The following is a 20142-nucleotide window of genomic DNA, read 5'->3' as shown; positions in this document are numbered from 1 at the left end:
TGTGAAAAACAAAAATATCCCCAAATGTTTTTTCTAGAATGGCTAAGATGAAAGACCATGTCCACAGGGAATTGATGGATATCATGCAGTGGGGCCATGAAAATGAAACTGTCATTATCAATTCCCATTTTTTCTCTTCAATTCTTCGAATCCATTTCTTATAGATTAAAATGCTAAGTATAATTAAATTTCAAATGCTATCTAACTACATTTTAGAATCAAAATATGGCACAATAAAGATCTCCAATAATGAAATCAACAGGTCTCAAATAAACATCTTACACTTCTGAAGTTGCATAGCTTGATTCTTAGAAGCAGTAATTCTTCAAAAGGTTATGGAATGTTCTACATTGTTGCTAAAGAGGTACCAATCAGAAGCTAGATTAAAGAAATTCTTTTCCTAAGTCTTGAGTTCAAATTGAAAGCCATTAGTAATATTCAAGAAATAGACTGCCAGCATCTAAAATTAGAATTCCAGGTTCGTTCTAAAGACAAAAAATATTATCAAGGAGCCTGTCTTCTTTCCTAAATTTGATATTTTGACGTTCAGTCTATTTAGCAAATACATAGAAATCAGTAAAATGAAAAAAACATTCTGAGCCAATAATTATTTGAAAAGGCAATTAATTCATCCAAGTGACAGAGGTGGGTTAGAAATACTTTTTAAATAAATTATGTATGTACAACAAAACTATCAAAATAACTGCTCGAAAGAGAATCTTTACAGAAGTGTTTACAGAGTATGTAAACTTCCCACACCTCTTTCATATTTCGGAGTCTTTTCAATATTTCATCATTTTTACTAGATGTGTTAAGAGCATAAAATGTAAATAAAACCAAAAGATACAAAGGAATCTGATTATTAGTTTCAAACAGTTGTAAACATTTCTGAACTCACTGCATAGATAACTTGAAAGCTACTTACATTTATATTTTTAAAGCACCAAATACCACGTTTATAAAATTCATTTAAAAATGCATGTCTTTAACCTAGAAATTAAGATTGCATGTAGATCAATTCCTTCCTCTGAAAACTGGTAAACAGAAAAATAAAGCATGTTTTAACTTTGCCTATAAGAAACTATAGTTAACTGATAAAGTTGAGACCCAGCTGATAGAGGAAAATTCTTCTTATAGAAAATCAGCTAATAAATGTAGAAAGAACTACAGAATTAGAAATCCACCATTTTGCAGTCCCCAATGAAAACTGATAAAGCATGAATGGATATTAAAATACTTAAGAAAAAGGCTGTTGAAAAAAAGGATATTCCAATGGTACCAAACTACCCACAGATTACTTGGAAACTGCAAAAAGAAAAAAGTACCTTTAAAAAAGAAACAGCTGGCTAGTATCACATTAACCAAGTGACCACATACAGTAAAACTAGTAACAGAACAATCTGACAATCTGACATTATATCTGATGCAACAGACTATGATTCAATATGAAGAACACAGTATCACTTATATGTCCCTGTCAAAATCTAAATATAATCTAAGACTTTACAACTAATTCCAGGTTACAGAAAATAGAGCGAAATCACTAATAAAATTATACTAGATACAAAATAGAATATTATACTCATTCAAAATTGGTTTAAAAATTTTTACTAACATAGGAAATACACAGAGAAAGTCAGTTTTTTTAGAAGTGCAAATTACTAATTATAAGAGGAAAAAATAGTAATGACACACTAGAGAAACTAGATACACCTTATCCAAGTGATAAAATCTGATATCATGTGCCTCCAGATGTGACAATCCTGAAAAGGACATGATATCTACTTGTCTAGTATTCCATCCAAAAATACACAAACTACTTTCAAATAATTCAGAAAAAGTAGATGAATAGAGATTCACCAATATAACATTTTCCACATCTGCCCTCTATCTTTCTGTCTTCCAAGGAGAAAATGGAATGTTACTGGTATATTATACAGAATATATATATTCGGTGTAATTGTCATATTCCCCTGAGAAAGAGAACAATAGATGAGGCAAATGTTAAAGAGAACCTGAGTGAAAGGTATGCAGGAATTCTTTCTTTTAAGTGCAGAATTATTTTAAAAAAAGCTAAATAAAATGCTGCACTCAACCTGGGTGGTAGTTACACAGGCAAGTTCTTTGTGATAATTCATGCAATTTTTAGTAAGTTTATTAAAAAAAAATAATGAAGGAAAAAAAGAGACAAGCAAAGAAACAAACCCTATAATGTAGGGAACAAACTGATGGTTACAGGAGGTGGGAGGTGGGGGGAATAGATGAAACAGGTGATGGAGAGTAAGAAGTGCACTTGTTGTGACAAGCACTGGGCGATATATGGAAGTGTTGAATCACTATGTTATACACCTGAAACTAGTATTATGCTGTGTGCTAACTAGAATTTAAATGAAAACTTAAAAAAAAAAAAGGGTAGATATAAAACTGTATTTAATACTTTACCAAACCTGTAAGAATACTGATTCTGATCTATTTGCAAACAGTCAAAACTGGTTATATGAATGTCAAAAAATATTAAAACTTGGGGCGCCTGGGTGGCTCAGTCGGTTAAGCGGCCGACTTCGGCTCAGGTCACGATCTCTCGGTCCGTGAGTTCGAGCCCCGCGTCGGGCTCTGTGCTGACACAGAGCCTGGAGCCTGTTTCAGATTCTGTGTCTCCCTCTCTCTGACCCTCCCCTGTTCGTGCTCTGTCTCTCTCTGTCTCAAAAAAATAAATAAACGTTAAAAAAAAAAAAATTAAAACTTACTAAAAAGCAAACATAACCACAATAAACTTCTTTTTCATTTCCCCACAGCATACAAGATTGCTTTTTAATATTTAAGTATTACTTAAGAAATATAACATATAATTAATATCTTCCTTTATTGTTTCAAAATCAGAGGTTATTCTACCTTTACAATGTTTAATTTGCAACAGATGATAGTAAGGAGGGAAAGATAGTTTTTAAGGTTTATAAAATCTCAATTTTCTTTGTATTAAACATTACTTCAACTGTTCCACTATATTCACATTATTAAAAATATTAATCTATTTTTTAATAAGTATAGGAAATCAATGGTTTTCTTCCACTTAGCAATAAACACATAGAAATGGAAACATAAAAACATCCTGTTCACATCAGTAACAAAACCATAAAACACTTAATAAATTTAACAAACAAGGGATGGGACCTACCTGAAAAGAATCAGAATAAGTGGGAAAATATACTATGACAATGGATAAGATAAAGTGACACAACTGTCAATTTTCTGAAAAAAGATACATAAGTATAATGCAATTCTGATCAGAATTCTAATGAGAGCATTTTTCTGTGGGTATATGTGTTAAAACTATTATGACTAAAAACAGCTTAGTATAAAAAAGAACTGTGTTTGGGCGTGTATGGCAGAGGAGAAAGACTTGCCTTATTGAATTATCAACATATAAAGTTGTTGATAAATCCAAATACTAGCACAGGAATACACAAACAGATCCGTAGAATAATAGAAATTGGTTGACTAAGAAAATATAGTTCCATAATATGAGAATATAGTATATGGCAGAGGTGGTTATTCCATTGAGTAGAATGAATTATTTCATGAATAAACAATTCTAGCACAATTGGCTGTCCATTTGAAATAAAATAAAATTAGCACTCCCAACTCTACACAAAAAAATTCCAGACTAACTAAAGACATAATAAAACACAGAGGAAGAGTTTGAAAAAAATCTAAGAGACTGCTAGGAATCCAGAGGTATAATATACCATATTCAAAATTTTAAAACTTTTAGGAGAGCAAAAGAACAAAGCCAAAAATCAAAAAATGCTCACAATCATTAGCAGTTTGAGAATCATAAACTAAAGTATTAACATATTCTTTGATTCAGCAGTTCCACTCCTGGAAAACTATCACACAGTAAAACTGCCAGAGTGTAAGGAGACACATACATAAACACGTATACATAAATACATATGTGTATCTTAGAAATACTTATTACAGAATGGTTTATAATATGGCAAAAAATATTAGAGACAAAGTAAATGCTCATTGATTAGAAAATGGTGAAATACAATATAGCATATTCATTCTATGGAATATTATAAAGACATTCAAAAGAATAACAGGTCTTCTGACTGACTTGGAGAGCCTTCCTGAATGAGAAAAGGTGAGGAAAATGTGCATAGGATTCCATTTTGGAAAACAAACAAGACCAAAACACTCCCCTTACATAAACAGACATAGATGTGTACATATAGGAGCATATAAAAATATGGAAGGCTACCTGCTAGGTGGTTACATGGGTCTGGAAGGAAGGGAAGGAAGAGGGAACAAGCAAAAAAAAAAAAAAAAAAAAAAAAATTAAAAAGATTATATTTAAAAATAAATGTTGATTATATCGTATGTACTACAAAAAGTTTAATTACATGCCTGTAACATTTCAAAAACAGATGCTTTAAGATAGGGATGGTGACTGATGAATTCAAATCCAAAGAAAAGATGCTCATGACACAAAATTTCAGAACTTTATAGACTTATTCCCTATAGGTACTGGGAATTAAGGAGGGGGATTAAAATATAACAATATCATGTTCTTTCCTAAATTTAAAGAAAAACAATGATGTCTTTACAGGTCAGTGAAACAAGGCTACAGTAGAAGCTTTCTTAACCAACTATGGCAACCACTGGATTAACTGATGGTCTCAATTCCCTCTGTAAAATATACTGACCAATGGCCACTGTATTCTGAAAATTAGGGGCTGACAGGTTCCTGTTCTGAATAATAACAGCAGCAACTAACAATGCTTACATGTGTCTGTTACCCTCCTAAGTGCTTTACATATATTCTTCACAACAACCCTATGAAGTGCTTATTTTATGGATGAAGAAATGAAAACAAAGACATGATAAATTACTTGCCCAAGTCACAAAGCTAATAAGCATTAGAGTTGGTATTCAAATGAATCCCAGCTTCCATGTTCTTAGCCAGTCAACATAATGCCACTATGAGTGTCTGCTGACCAGCGGAAATGTTGCCTTTCAGAACAATCAGGTGATTTGCTCACAAACCGGTGTAAATTATCAGTTACTATAATTCTGTAATTTTGTTATACAGTACATAAAAAAAATTTTTCCTATGAAAACTAAATTGACTACTCAGAAAAGTCTAAATAAAGGCAAGTCATAAAAAAAAAAAAAACTTGTCACATTAAGTGTAGATAAGAACTGCAAATGGTTTCAGGAAAAAAATGTAAACTTACAAGTATCAGACCTCAGACTACATAGTTTCTATTCACAGCAGCTCAAAATGGAATACATTCAAAGACAATGCATTATGGATATAGCTTATGAGGAGAAAAAACATGTTCAAATATCAAGAATGATAAAAAACAAATGTTTAACTTTTATCAATAAAGATTTTTATTTTTTGTTATTCCCCACTTTAACATACTTTTTTGATTAAACTATGACCGGTCCCAATTATTTTGGATAAGAGGGCTTCTACTGTATTTTTGGTTAACAAATTCACAAGCTTTTATTAAGGTGGTGGACCAAAGCTCTGAGAAAAATCAAATCTGCTTTATTGCTAAGCTACAATTTTCAAAAATCAAACTGGAAGTTATTTTATGATCCTTACCCATCTTGTGTGGGTGGGTACTCGCATTCTTGTCCTTTGGGAAATACACCGTTAGGATACAGGTCACATATTGGAACTGAGGGAGGGTCTGTTTGAACTTTTGCTGTGAGATACAAATAAAGCATTAACTCCTGCAGTTAAAAATAAAATTAAGCACTTATCATTACAGTTTTTCTCAGTTCCTAATGGTTGTTATATGACCTAATTTTAAAGAATCTCCTTGCTGTCTTACAGTTAAAAACAGAAGATATTTCACCATGCTGGCCACCTCCTCTCCGATGTACTGCTGCTTGGGAATAGAAATATTCAACTCCTTAGAATTCCATTATGTATTTAAATAGTATATGCCTTGGCAGAAAGCACATTCTAATGTTTTTGTCTTCGTTTACTATACTGGAAATGGAATAGCATAAAGGCTGTTTTTCACAAATAAAAATCAAAGAAGCAACAAGAAAATATGAAAGAAATCCTATAAAGATGAAATAAAAATATAAAACTACTATGTGTTAATAAATTAAGTGAAAAACTTATTTCAAGGAAATAATAAGATATAAAAGTTAAGCATATACATACCCAGGGCTAAAAGAATTTAGGTAGCCATACACAAATTTCCAGATACTTAAAAAAAGGTAGAGTTCTTACATATGTTTTAAGAGCATTATTTCCCAAACTATGTTCTAAAACACACCAGTGTTCCAAGATGACTTTCAAAAATATCTGGAGATCTGTCTTCTGAAAAAAATGTTTAAATACATAAGAACTAGTTACATAGTTCTTATTATATGAAGAATCACCTTTTAGTAATGACTGCTATTTCCAAAGACTGCCAGGAAGCTGAGTTAATTTATGCAGTGATATAAGACATTCAATGTATATCTGCAGTATTTCAACTACTGAGGTGAAATATGTGGTTTTCTTTTGATTATAACTGGTCTTATGTTACAGATTTTTGTCTTCAATTTTAACACATATTTTGCTCTCTTTGTTCTGCAATGGGGGAAAAACTATATAAATAAAAATATGACTTTATTGAGCCAAATCATTTATCTATGGAACCATGTTCAGTTCCTTCCTTTAACCCAAATAGTATCTCATGAGCACCAAATGTTTTTCCGTCTTTACATAATGTTTAAAAGCGTCCTATGGGCAAGTAAACTTGGGAAACACTGTTTTAGGGCCCTCCTAAGAGGGAACATTTAAATTTAAAATAAAAAAAGATCTTAGAGGTCAACTAATTTAGCTTTACACTTAAATCTAGGAATCCCCTAATGCCTCTGACAGATGGCAGTGAACTCCTAACAATGGAAGCAGTCTTTATCTCCCAAGCAAAAATCCATTCATTTTGAAAGAACTGTAACTATTAGAAACCTCTTCCTATACTTATACTGTTAGTTCCAGCTTTATTCTTTGCAGTGGAAAACATTTTACTTTTCATTTCAACTGATTCCTTCCTCTCTATGATAAGAAACCACTTTGAGGGAAATGGTTCTTAACACTTTCACCCCTATGTGCCAGCCTTGAATTTGTCAATGTTCTTTGTAAGCTGGTATCAGAATTGATTCATATTAATAGTCCAAATAAGGTATAATTAATATAAGACTATACTTTTAATTCTAAAAATCTTAGAGCTATTAAATAGTTAAGACTCCCTGCTTTTTGGCTCACAATGTACTAGCACTCAAAATCCTTAGATCCTATTACCCTGTTCTAATTTTATGTACATCTATAAAAGTTCAGCTTGCTAATCCTAGTCTATTTCTCAGTTTTTTTGATCTTTTGAAATCCTGAGTTTATCAACAAAAGTATTACCACCCTCAGCTTTATTTCATCTACAAATCTGACAGATGCCTTTTATACTGTCCATAAATTATTAAAGCAAAAGACTCAAAAAGAACATTAGAGAAAAAAATTTGTAATAAAAATATGACTAGCCTTAACCACTTATTAACTGTGACTTGGACAAATGGCCAAATGTGCCAAGCCTCAGATTCCTCATCCACAAAATGAAGAACCAGATGAAATCTTGGATAACCTTTGAAAATACTAATGTACCCTGCCCAAGTTTTATTATCTAAAACTATGAATAATTATACAATCTGTACTACAGTTATCATTACTATCATTTGTAATTCTCTCACTTTATAAATAAGGAAAATAAGGGCAGTGAATGGCTCATTATTACATTATTTGGCTTATTCCAGAAGTGATTTATGATAGCCTACAAGGAGATCAAAAATAAACAAATAAGAAACAGTAAATAAGAGAACAAAAATCAAAACATGGAAAGAACATAAAGTAGAACCTGAAATACAGCCAATACAAAACCACAGATTTGGCTCTAAGCCCTCTAGTAGACAATATATATATTTTTAAAGCTAGGTTATTTGCATATAGATCATGCTTATGAGATAAACACGTAAGTACTCAGGAAAAGCACAATTATTCTTGATACTAAGACCAAACAAAAGAGTGTCTTTTACAAGTACTCATAAAGAAATGTAATGAACAATAGGTTCAACAACATCCTCAGAGGAGGCACAATAAAAGCTGATGGCAGGGGCACCTGGGTGGCGCAGTCGGTTAAGCGTCCGACTTCAGCCAGGTCACGATCTCGCGGTCCGTGAGTTCGAGCCCCGCGTCGGGCTCTGGGCTGATGGCTCAGAGCCTGGAGCCTGTTTCCGATTCTGTGCCTCCCTCTCTCTCTGCCCCTCCCCCATTCATGCTCTGTCTCTCTCTGTCCCAAAAATAAATAAACGTTGAAAAAAAAAAATTAAAAAAAAAAAAAAAAAGCTGATGGCATCATAGTAAAACATCTGTCAGTGGAAGAATTCTACCAGTGGCATATACAAAGTAGCCCCTTAACATTACTCCCTGTTTATCTACTTCTGTTAGGGAGTAATTCAAGGGTATTGGGAGAAAGAGTTATCTCTCAAACCATTTTCAGACAATACCTTGTCTCATGGGCACACTTTTAACAATTTTTGAACAGAAGGAATATGATATCATAATCCCTGGAAGACTTCTAGAACATAGGTAGCCTATGCTCATTAAATACAGACTATGGGGGCACCTGGGTGGCTCAGTCGGTTGGGCGGCTGACTGCAGCTTAGGTCATAATCTCATGGTCTGTAAGTTCGAGCCCCATGTCGGGCTCTGTGCTGGCAGCTCAGAGCCTGGAGCCTGCTTCCGATTCTGTGTCTCCGTCTCTCTGCCCCTTCCCTGCTTGCTCTCTCTCTCAAAAATAATAAACTTTAAAAAAATTTTTGTTTTTTAATACAGACTATGCTAGGGACAGAACTGACATCCTATGTGTAGAAGGACCTAACAAAAGTAGATGCCTGAATAGAAAGAAGGCTATCCTATCTTCATCTGGAGACCCATCAGGAAAAATGCTGGCAGAGCCAAAAGCTTTCTTAAAAAAGGTATTTCTCTCAACACAGAGATAAAAATGAGTCAAGCCCCAATATTCTAATTCATAAAATTTTCGCCTGAAAGATTTAAAGAAAGGTGCAACCAGACATTCAATGTTCCCTAATAGCCCAAAGGGCATCCAAGATTAGAACTTGTTCTGATTCTCAACCCAACCCAACATTTATTCCCCAATACTATACATTCTCCCCCTGGTCTCCCTAATAGAATTCCAGGTCCCTGAAGATGTTGATTTGCCATTTAAAATAAAACAAAACGCAAGTAGGATCATATTTTAAATAATATGAAATAGTGCAATACGTCATTAGTAACATTTTACCATATGCACAAATTTTAAATAATGGGAATCCTCATTAAATACTCATCAAGAATCTTGTAATTTCAAAGCTGGCAGGTGAACTGCCAACTATGTTTACCCTATTACCACACAGTGGCATCACTTTAGTCATCCCTGAAAGAATTGTTATTTGCATTATTCAAGTTTTAAATGATAAACTCATACCTAAATTATGGTAAAATGCAACCAACTTATTATTAACATCCCTTATCTCAACAATAGGTAAAGAAAATACCAACAGGACTATTAAATGAAAGAATAGTTGTTTCATTAAATTCTACTCCTGTTAAGCCTAAATTTATTTCCCTGACATACACTAGGATCTTAAGCAACTTCAAACCTACTCTTCAAACCAGCTGGTTAACAAACACTTCAAGTTTTTTAAGACCAACTTAAGATACTAACGTCCTCTCTTCTTCTTCTTCTTTTTCTTCTTCTTTCCAGCTGCTCCATCTCCATCCCCATCTCCATCTAAGAAAAGACCATTTCAAGTACACATTTATTTAAACCTCAGAAACAGAGAGACAAAACAAGCATAAGCAGACAAGTAACACACACACAAAGCATCTTAAATAGCATACAACAGAGTTGATCCAATATTCTTAGAACAGAATTCTATATAATGCTAATGTATCAAAATTTGGTTTGCATAATCAAAAGCACTAAGGAAACTCTGACTCACTCTAATAAAAGAATTATTGAAAAAGGTATTTTTAAGAATAAAAAGTATATTAACACTCTTTTTCAAAAACTAGGAAAAATAACCAGTGTTAGTTTAATGCTAATGACTGGGTGACTTCACCTAAAATATTACTAGTTTGTTTACATATGCTTTGCAGGTTAGTATTTCATGACCTCAAGTGATCCTCAAAGCAACTTTAAGAGGTAAAACAAGGAATGTTTAATGGACATGCTCAAGGTAATCCTAACTGATAATGGCAGAAATGGACCAAGAATATATCACCTGATTCCTAATCCAGGCAGGGATATTTAGGGGGTCATATTTTAAAATATCTTTTCCTGGGGCACCTCGGTGGCTCAGTCAGTTAAGCATCTGACTTTGGCTTAGGTCACGATCTCACGGTTCATGGGTTTGAGCCCCGCGTTAGGCTCTGTGCTGACAGCTCCAAGCGTGGAGCCTGCTTCAGATTCTGTGTCTCCCTCTTTCTCTCTCTGTCCCTCCCCCACTTGTGCTCTCTCTTGTTCAAAAATAAATTTAAAAAATTAAAAATTTTTAAATATATTTTCCTGTATAGTTGTTATTAAAGAAAGAGTTCTTCTGGGTCAAATGTACACAAAAATCAGAGGGTATATATGCTTTTCCCAGGTTCAGTTGTCAGGTTCTCAAAAGAACCTGATGCCCAAAAATGGAGATTAAGAACTATCTGAAAAAATAGTTGGCAAAAGAGTAACTAAAGTAACCACTATCTGTTAGTTTTTATAACAATATTTTATGAAGCCCATGCCATTCTCTTGGAGAAAAGATAAAGGATACTATTATGGCCAAGATTAAATAAATAGTGACTTAAAACATTTTAAATAAAGGATACCAAAAAATAGACTGGAATTTCTGAATTTCTAAAAAGGCTGCTCAATAAATTTCAAGTCATGAAGTATGCCAATCTACCCACAAATCACAATGCTATGAAACAGGGATGAATAGGAAGCTGTGGCAACAATTAGAAGTTGACAGTTTAATAGTATGTTCACCATATAGTCTTCTTTTAAATGTTTCCCCTAGTGGCAGTAACTCATGGCTAGCATCAATAATTTTAGATCATGAAATCCACACTCATAAAACAATGTCAAACGAATGCTTAAATTTTCTACTCCCAGAATGATAAGCAGGAGTCATAAATTATCTCACCATGCTACCACCTATATTCTTCTATTATAATTATCACACAAAATTATAATCTTTTTTTTTGTCTGCAAAATGATAAGGGAGCTACAATGACCCTACTTGTCTGTGAGCTCCTTAAAGATTATACACCATTTCTTAAACTAAGGCACAGGACTAAGCATATGATAAATATTCACTCTATTCAACAAATGAATGTTCTTTTCGCTTATTTTATCCTACTTATTTTCATCTAAATGAGAAATAGGAAACAGCAATTTAACAAAGAAGGAGGTAACATGATATAGGGCTTTAATGGATTGAGTGATAGAAAACAGCCAATATTTGACAATTTTTGACTTAGAAATTTGCAATTTCTTTTTTTTTAATTTTTTTTTCAACGTTTATTTATTTTTGAGACAGAGAGAGAGAGAGAGCATGATCGGGGGAGGGTCAGAGAGAGAGGGAGACACAGAATCTGAAACAGGCTCCAGGCTCTGAGCTGTCAGCACAGAGCCCGACGTGGGGCTCGAACCCACGAACTGTGAGATCGTGACCTGAGCTGAAGTCGGATGCTTAGCCAACTGAGCCACCCAGGCGCCCCAGAAATTTGCAATTTCTTATGTTCACTCAACCTCATGAAATTGGGTACAGGAAACATGGAAACACAGTGGGAACACAAACATTGCCAACTTATGCATTACTGGTTTCTAGATTCAAAAGCTCAAGAAAAATAACAGTAAAATAATTTTTTTATGTTTATTTATTTTTGAGACATATGAGACATATTTATTTTTGAGACACACACATATGAGCAGGGGAGGGGAAGGGAGAGAATCCCAAGCAGGCTCCACGCTGTCAGAGCGGAGCCCAACGCAGGGCTTGATCTGACTAGAGATCATGACCTGAGCCGAAATCAAGACAATAAACTGAGCCATCCAGGAGCCCCTAACATGAATTTTTTCTTTTTTCTTTTTTTTAGAAAAGACAACTTTCAGGGTGCCTTGGTACCTCAGTCAGTTGAGTGGTTGACTAGTGATTTCAGCTCAGGTCATGATCCCAGGGTTCTCCCTCCTTCACCCCCTTTCCCCTCCCCCTCCACCACTCTCCCCTGCTTGCAGGTGCCCTAAAAAAAAAAAAAATAATGAAAAAAGAAAACACTAATTCACATATTCTGCACTACAATTTTAATAGTAACTTTCATTCATTCAATAAACATTTGCTTAGGGATTGGTGGCTCGGTTAAGCATCCGACTTTGGCTCAGGTCACGATCTCATGGTTCATGAGTTTGAGCCCCATGTTGGGCTGTGTGCTGACAGCTCAGAGCCTGGCACCTGCTTTGGATTCTGTGTCTCCTTCTCTCTCTGCCCCTCACCAACTCATGTGTGCACACGCTCTCTCTCTCTCTCAAAAACAAACATTAAAAAATAATAATAATAATTTGCTGACTTCTCAAATAGGTAAAAGGAGTAAAATAGCAAACAAGATGGTCTTTACTCTGGAAGAACATTCAATGTCTAGCATACTGGTAAATAACACTACACTCAACCTAAAACAAATGCTTCAAGATATATATCCAGTTTTAAATACACCCTAAAAGTCCTTCCAGCTGTGTGATGTTAGGCAAATTATTTAGCCTCTCTCTACCATGGTTTCTTTATCTTGAAAATGAGGTAAGAAGAAGCTCCTCCTTTGATACTCATTCTTCTGAGGCTAATTACTTTATCCAATGTTCAAGGTCTGTATTCGGTGTGGAATAATAGCAACTGTTTATTGCCAGAAGGGTAGTAGAGCCTGGATCCGAATACTCAACTATATATGTTTATACTCCCATGCATTATACCATGCCACAATTTATGTTTTTTTTTTAATGTTTATTTATTTTTGATTTTTGGTTTTTTAAATTTTTGATTTTAATGTTTATTTTTATGTTTTATGTTTTAACGTTTATTTATTGAGAGACAGACAGAATGCAAGCGGGGGAGGGGCAGAGAGAGGGAGACACAGAATCGGAAGCAGGCTCCAGGCTCTGAGCTGTCACCACAGCACCCAACAAGGGGCTTAAACTCATGAACAGTGAGATCACAACCTGAGCTGAAGTCCGACGCTTAACTCACTGAACCACCCAGGTGCCCCACAACTTATGTTTTTGTAAGTCTTTCACAGCATCCCAGGATATTCTTAACAGGTATAGACTGTTCATATTTATTACTGGATTAGCACCATGTCCAAATCAATTAACATTTGTTGAATGACAACTGGACATCCATATGCAAGAAAAAAAGGTACCTTAATTCTTACCTTCCACTATATACAAAAATGAATTCTAATGGATCATAGACCTAAACATAACAGCTAAAAATATATAAAACTTCTTGGGGTGGCTGGTTGGCTCAGTTGGTTCAATGTCCCAACTCTTGATTTTGGCTCAGGTCGTGATCTCATGGTCTATGAGTTCAAGCCCCACATCCGGCTCTGCACTGGCAGTGTGGAGCCTGCTCAAAATTCTCTCTGCTCCATCTCTGCTCACCTGCATGCTATCTGTCTCTCAAAAATAAAGATTTTTAAAAAAAACAAAACTTTCCATTCTTTAAAATAAATAAATAAAAATAAAAATGTATAAAACTTCTTGAAGAGAACATAAGAAAAAATCTTCATGACCATAGAGACAGCAATTATTTAACTTTTTGGATAACACACAAAAAACATGACCCATAAATAAAATGGGATTTCATCAAAATTAAAATCTTTTCTGCTGCAAACAATACTAACATGAAAGAAAATATTAAAACATTTATCAGATAAAGAATTTGTATCAAGAATAGAGAACTACTATAACTCAGTAAAACAAATAACTCAATTGAAAAATGGACAAAAGATGTGAACATTTCACCAAACATATATGAAAGGCAAAAACATGAAAAGATGTTCAACATCATCAATCATTAGGGAAATGCAAGTTAAAACCACAATAATATACTACTACACACCTGTCAGAAAGCTAAAATTTAAAAATTAACAATACCAAATGCTTAAGAGATTCAAAGCACTTGGAACTCTCAACCACTGCTGACCAGAAAGCAAAATGACACAGATACTCTAAGTAACAGTTTGATAGTTTCTTATAAACATATACTTCCCATATGACCAGCAAACCTACTCCTAGGTATTTACTCAGGAGAAATGAAAATGTCTACACAAAGCCTTGTATACAAATGTTGACAGTAACTTTATTCATAAGGCAAAAACTAGAAACAATCCAAATATCCATCAACTAGTAAGTGGATAAACGAATTTGGAATACTATTCAGCAATAAAAAGTAATGAACTACTGACACATATGCTACAACTGGATGACTCAGATTATCATGCTAAGGGAAATAAGCCAAACAAGCCACACACTACAATAATTCCATTTATATAATATTGTAGAAAAAACTACAGTAACAGAAAAATGTATCAAAGGTTTCAAGGGATCAGGGTATAGAGCAGAGAACAGACTTCAAGGGGTACAAGGGAACTTTTCTGTGGAGATGGAAATGTTAAATGAAAATGGTCTACACCTTGAGGTGCCTGGATGGCTCCATTGGTTAAGCAATCGACTTCGGATCAGGTGATAATCTCACAGCTCCTGAGTTCAAGCCCTGGTTCATGAGTTCAAGCCCTGCGTCAAGCTCTGTGCTGACAGCTCAGAGCCTAGAGCCTGCTTCACATTCTGTGTCTCCCTCTCTCTGCCCCTCCCCTGCTTGCACTCTGTCACTCTGTCTCTCTCTCTCTCTCACAAAAATAAACAAACATTAAAAGAAAATGGTCTACATCCTGGTTGTGGTAACACAAATGCGTACATTTGTCAAAACTCACCAAACGATATACTTACCATTTATTTTTTATTTTTTTATTTTTTATTTTTTATTTTTTTGAGAGAAAGAGTGTGAGCAGGGGAGGAACAGAGAGAGGGAGATACAGAATCTGAAACAGGCTCCAGGCTCTGAACTGTCAGTACAGAGCCCAACACGGGGCTCGAACTCATCAACGGTGAGATCATGATCTGAGCCTAAGTCAGATGCTCAACCAACTGAGCCACCCAGGCGCCCCATCAAACGATTACTCATAAAGGGCAAATATATAGAACGTACAACATCATGAGTAAACCCTAATATAAACTATGGACTTTGCATAATAATGATATATCAATGTAGGTTCATCCACTGTCACAAATGCACCACTCCAGTGGGGGATGTTGATAATGGGAGAGGCTGTGCATGTGTAGTGGTAGGGGGTACATGGGAAATCTCTGTACCTTCTGCTTGATTTTGCTATGAACCCCAAGTAAAACTTCTCGAAAACAAAGTGTATTTTTTGAAAATGGTGAATATAGTCCTAGGCAAATTATACCTTAATAAACTTGACTTAGGGGACCCAGGTGACTCAGTTGGTTAAAGGTCCAACTCTTGAGCTCTGTTTAGGTCTTGATCTCAAGGTCATGAGTTCAAGTCCTGCGCTGGACTTAAATACTTAAAAATTTTTTTTAAAAACTTAACTTAAAACTTTATTGAATTACTTCTAGAACATTGCCAATTGCCCATGGGACTAACTTTTCACACCAATACTCCAGTGTCAAATTAAACACATCTAAAATTAAACACAATACCTTCTCCTTTGCCTACAAATTCCCTCCTCCAATCCCCACCCACTCTCCCTCTCTACTTCACCATTTCAGTGAACAGCACCAACATTGTCACCCATGTTCAAACCTCTAGAATCTACTAATGCCTCTTCTTCCTTCTCCCCAGTTTGAAAGTCTCTTGCATCCTTTGAATTCTGCTTCCACAACCACTATTCCAATGAACCATTCCTTTCCATTCTCATTTATGCCCACTAATTTAAATCATCATTAACACATGCCTAAGCTGTTAAGTGCCCTCCAAAATGATTTCCAAGCCTTTCCTGTATATTTCCTCTAGCAACCCTGCATATATATAAAGATTAAATTATTTTTATAACATTCTTCTCTTTTCTTTAACATTTTATCTTTTAAGTAAGCTCTATGCCCAATGTGGGACTTAAACTCACGACCCCGAGGACCAAGAGTCACATGCCCTATGGCCTGAACCAGCCAGGCTCCCCTATAACATTCTTTTAAGGGGCGCCTGGGTGGCGCAGTTGGTTAAGCGTCCGACTTCAGCCAGGTCACGATCTCGCGGTCCGTGAGTTCGAGCCCCGCGTCGGGCTCTGGGCTGATGGCTCAGAGCCTGGAGCCTGTTTCCGATTCTGTGTCTCCCTCTCTCTCTGCCCCCCCCCCCCGTTCATGCTCTGTCTCTCTCTGTCCCAAAAATAAATAAACGTTGAAAAAAAAATTAAAAAAAAAAAAATGCTCCAAGGCTCCTTCAACAAATCATCTCATATGGCTGGTCTGCACTATTCACTACATCTTGAATACATTCTCAGCATTGTTCTGCCCCAAAGTGGTCTCTTCTGTTTGGTTTCATTCACTCAAGTCCCACTCCTTCCAAAGAGTGTTCCTTCATCATTGAGCCCGCAATTCCATCTCCAAATTCCAATAAGCTTTCAGTGTATCTTTTCCGCTCTTTGTCTCTCCATCCCACTATCAGTTTTTCTTTAGTACAAAGATTCTGAAATACTAACTTTCTATCCTCTCAAACAACTCTCACAATAGATAAGTAGTACTAATCTATTAATTGGTACTACTAATTAGTATGAATTAGTACTAATTATTAATTCATTTCAATAATTACTATTATTGAAACGAATTAGGCAAACAATTCAATTAGAGAAAACCAATACTCCAAAAATTGTCTTTAAAACATTGATGATTTCCAATCCGACAATCAAACTTTTCTCCTTCAATGTCAAGAGATTCACACAACTTTGCAGAGGTGCAATGAAACAAGGAACGCTCTTCAAGATTAACATTTTGATATTCTACACAGGCCTACAGCAATCTATTATATAACCTTGAATTTAACAGTTTCTTTCTTGCTAAGAGCTCAAAATATGGTCATAATTTGAAGCACAAACGAAGGTAAAATGGACAAGAGATTTGCTTAAGGAAGAGCTAACTATTCCCTTGAACCTTGGCATATTTCCCACCAAATTTTGACTATAAGCTTCTTGAAGACATAGAGTTTATCTTTCTAAAGGAGAGACAACTACTCGGCCTTATCCTAACACAATAATTAAAGTACAGCAAGCTTTTGTGTTGCTAAGGATTATAAGGCACAAGCCCAAGTTGGCAGTGCTTGAGGAAGAGCAGCAAGTCACAACGGTACAATTAAGAATGGGAAAATCTCATCTCCCTTTCTGCCAAAAAAGCTTGTGGAATAAGTTCTCTTAGCAAATACTGCCTCCACTGTCTTACTGATAACATCAATTGTTAGAATTCCAACAGTTTTTGTCTTTAAAGAAATTTTATAGGACCAACATACGGCAAGAAGCTAGGGTTGGGAAATTTGTAATAGAGTTTAGAGGCACTCCATATAGTCTTTGAAAATAAAGAGAGGGAGCTTTCATACAGAGTAAAGGAATAGACTTGGAATCAGGTGCTAGGTTTGAAACTTTTGGTTCTACACATAGCTGTGTCACACTGGGCAAATGACATAACTATTATTTCCTGAAAAGAGCACCTACTTTGCTTGGTTTTGTGAAGGTAAAACGAGAACACATGTGAAAGTATTCAAAGACAGCGCCTTGTACATATTAGTTGCTCAATAAATGTTAGTTGAATAAACAGTCCTTTTATTTCATCTTGATACCCACTACTTGGTATTTTACCAAGTACATTTTTAAAAGTTGAGATCTGTGTTATTTGAGCAGTCATTCAACCTATCCCACTTTTTAAGAGTTACTTATAAATACCTTTTCTTTTTTATCTGTGAGATTGAGGCTTTAATGTCAATTAATTAAGTAAAACATTAGAGAATCACAAACTATATGGACACAAGCAGATTTTGTTTAAAGAATATCATATTTTCTTGCTTTTCTAACCACAAAAATCAAATTTACCATTTACCTTCATCGTCATCATCTCTTTCTTTCTCTTCCAATGCTTGTCTTTCCAATTGTCTTGCTACCTCATCAACTGAGGCTCCTGATTCTTTATCAGGTTCCTGTTGCCCTGCTGATCAAATATAACATAAGTCAAATCTAATAAAGATACTTTCCAATTTGAATATGTTCTAAGGATCCTGGAGAACACACAAGTCCTTTCCCATCTGATAAGTATTCAGGAAACAAAAACAGAAACGTTATTGGGAACATAATCGAATTTACTTAACAAAAATCTGCCACATCTAAGTAGCATTGTCCATTCAATAAACTATCCATTACACCTTCTTTGTACTAGTAACTAAACAATAAAAGAAAATGTGAGTTGGTCCCTAGCCTTAAGTTGTTTCACTTTTTAAAGTACTTAACAATTTGACTACAGCAAACACTTTATTAACCAAACAGGTACTTAAGATAGGTAGTAAATGCTGAAGGTCTTAGCAAGAGGAGGATTTGTACAAGACACTGGGAACTTCAAATCTTCATGAAGAAGTTGCCAAGCCAGGATGGGTAAAATCAAAACAAATAGGAAAAGATAATTCCATTACTATAAAACCTAAATTCTTGAACAGCACAAGACCAGCTCCCCCCACCTCACCCAAGTGATTACAACAATCTAGCTGTAGGAGCAATAGCTGTGTGTATAAAGGGATAGTATTCCCACTTAGCACATACTGAAGTGATATTCTGGCTACTGTAGAGGGTTCATATTGAGAGATACAACTGCTTAAAATATATTAGGGTCAGTCTACTGAACACCTGAATGGACAAACTGAAGAGTTTGGATTTCATCCGAAAGCCAGGAACAGCCGACTTATGTCCAGGGATTAAACTTTCTCTTGAAGTGTCTCAGCACCCACAACTTTCCCTTTTCAACTCCCATTTAATCAAAATTTCATAAAGTTATAGATTAACCCTTTCCAACCTGTCTCCACTTCACCTTCATCACTTGTGGCCTCTCCATTGGTCCCTCAATCTTTGTGTGGCTGATTTTAGAAACAGGTACAACATTTTTTTCCCTAAAATGAAGGACCACGTACAACAAAAACACCGACTTCTCAAAATATTTTAAGTTCCTAACTCATAATGTAATCCAAGTGTAAACTTTCAGCTGTTTTCCTTACCTTACCAATGGATTTAAAGAAGTTCAATTCCAACCCACAGATTATTCTATCTGGACTGCCGGCAAATGGCATCATAATTCACACCTAAAAGCCTTGAAGCTTGGTGATGCTATGGGATGAGGCAGGTGAAAATTCGCACCACTACCATATATTCTGCAATTACTACTCAGTGACATGAGCGCGTGGGCAAACACACATATACACACACCCAGAAGTGTAGCCCGCAACAAAAATCCTTCTGTAAACCAGGAAGGTGGGGGGAGGCGCAGTCAAGGCACTAAGATTTGCCCACTCCTCTCCTATCCTTGACGAAAACATGCTCCAGGTTGCTTCAGCAAAGAGGCGACAGTCCGGGTCAGAACGGATTTTTGAGGAAGGCACACCGCGAGGAGGGTAGTAGAGCTCGGCCCTGTGCACAGCTTCAAGTTCGTTGCACGGTATGTATGGGTGGGAGCTGAGTTCTGGCAATTATAAGGGCCCAGCAACCCCAGAACTACCTCACCACAGGCTGAAGCACCCTTTTCTCCCCCACCCCACCCCCACCAACTCTCTAGTCCCAGCTAAAGAGAAGCCGCCTCCACCCGGGATTGGGAATCTGTAGTCCGATTTCAACACACAGTCCTGGGAATCAGTCCAGTGCAGTGTTCCGAGTCCCCCAGTCTCTTGTCACCCCTGCCGGGCCTGGGCCGAGCCGTTCGGCAATCCCTGGCGGGGACTGGGAACATACAA

The 20142-nt window shown here is 35.7% G+C and overlaps 1 protein-coding gene across 2 annotated transcripts in view; it reads right to left on the bottom strand.

Moving 5' to 3' along the window:
* Positions 1-20142, bottom strand: part of METAP2 (methionyl aminopeptidase 2) — a 28760-nt gene that overhangs the window by 8390 nt on the left and 228 nt on the right. The window contains exons 2-4 of one of the 2 annotated variants that reach the window (XM_047065937.1): positions 18255-18362; positions 9789-9854; positions 5618-5720 (exon numbers count right to left, since the gene is read on the bottom strand). In XM_047065937.1, coding sequence (XP_046921893.1) covers positions 5618-5720; positions 9789-9854; positions 18255-18362 — 277 coding nt within the window. The remainder of the gene's footprint in view (positions 1-5617; positions 5721-9788; positions 9855-18254; positions 18363-20142) is intronic. The other variant, XM_047065938.1, reaches the window with a different exon arrangement.

This window comes from Lynx rufus, unplaced genomic scaffold (genome assembly GCF_022079265.1).
Source record: "Lynx rufus isolate CCGP_SWC_20201006 ecotype Redwood Valley unplaced genomic scaffold, mLynRuf1.p SCAF_7, whole genome shotgun sequence".
Taxonomy (NCBI): Eukaryota; Metazoa; Chordata; class Mammalia; order Carnivora; family Felidae; genus Lynx; species Lynx rufus.
Note: the sequence above shows the minus strand (reverse complement) of the source record. Positions and strands in the feature narration are given on the sequence as shown.